At 43.4% G+C, this 493-nt stretch overlaps 1 protein-coding gene across 1 annotated transcript; it reads right to left on the reverse strand.

The window, feature by feature from the left end:
- Nucleotides 1–6: 6 nt before the first annotated feature.
- LOC110034267 (CRIB domain-containing protein RIC2-like) lies at nt 7–445 on the reverse strand. The gene has a single exon (XM_020738548.1). It carries the CDS (start codon nt 331–333, stop codon nt 37–39), a length of 297 nt encoding a protein of 98 aa, XP_020594207.1. The 5' UTR covers nt 334–445; the 3' UTR covers nt 7–36.
- Between the last annotated feature and the right edge of the window lie 48 nt (nt 446–493).

Raw genomic sequence — 493 nt, forward strand, 5'->3', positions numbered from 1 at the left:
CAGCAGCTAATTAATAAACCATGCAGTATAATCTGATCAAGCATGGTTCATGGCGAGCTCAAACTGCCTCAGAGCGAGCGGAGGAAGGAAGAAACTGAGCTGATCAGGAGCTCTCCCACAGCCATCCATGGCGTCAAGACCAGCCATACTGGACCCATCAGCGCCTACATGAGCCAAATGCTGCACATCTGTTGGGTATCCAATCTCCTTTATGTCAAATTCATCCTCTCGGTCTCTCTCGAAGAAGAGTTGGGAGAAGCTCTTGATGCCTTTCATTACTGCTTTGTGGATTCCGGCGCTTATGTTGATTGCTCCTGATAGACCTTTGGCCATCAGCTTTGCCTGATCTCTATCTCGTGCCTCCACAACTGTTAGAAAAAAAAAATAGAAATTTGAAAGGAAATGTTTAAAATGTTTCAGTCAGCAGGATTCTTGGCGCATTTAGGGTAAAAGAAATGATGGGCTTTATTATAATATCAAAGATAAGTTTTTT

The sequence above is a fragment of the Phalaenopsis equestris genome, unplaced genomic scaffold (genome assembly GCF_001263595.1).
Source record: "Phalaenopsis equestris unplaced genomic scaffold, ASM126359v1 Scaffold180273, whole genome shotgun sequence".
Classification (NCBI taxonomy): domain Eukaryota; kingdom Viridiplantae; phylum Streptophyta; class Magnoliopsida; order Asparagales; family Orchidaceae; genus Phalaenopsis; species Phalaenopsis equestris.

What these genes read in the sequence shown, in the direction of transcription:
- LOC110034267 (XM_020738548.1), bottom strand. Translation starts at nt 333, where the DNA reads ATGGCCAAAGGTCTATCAGGAGCAATCAACATAAGCGCCGGAATCCAC.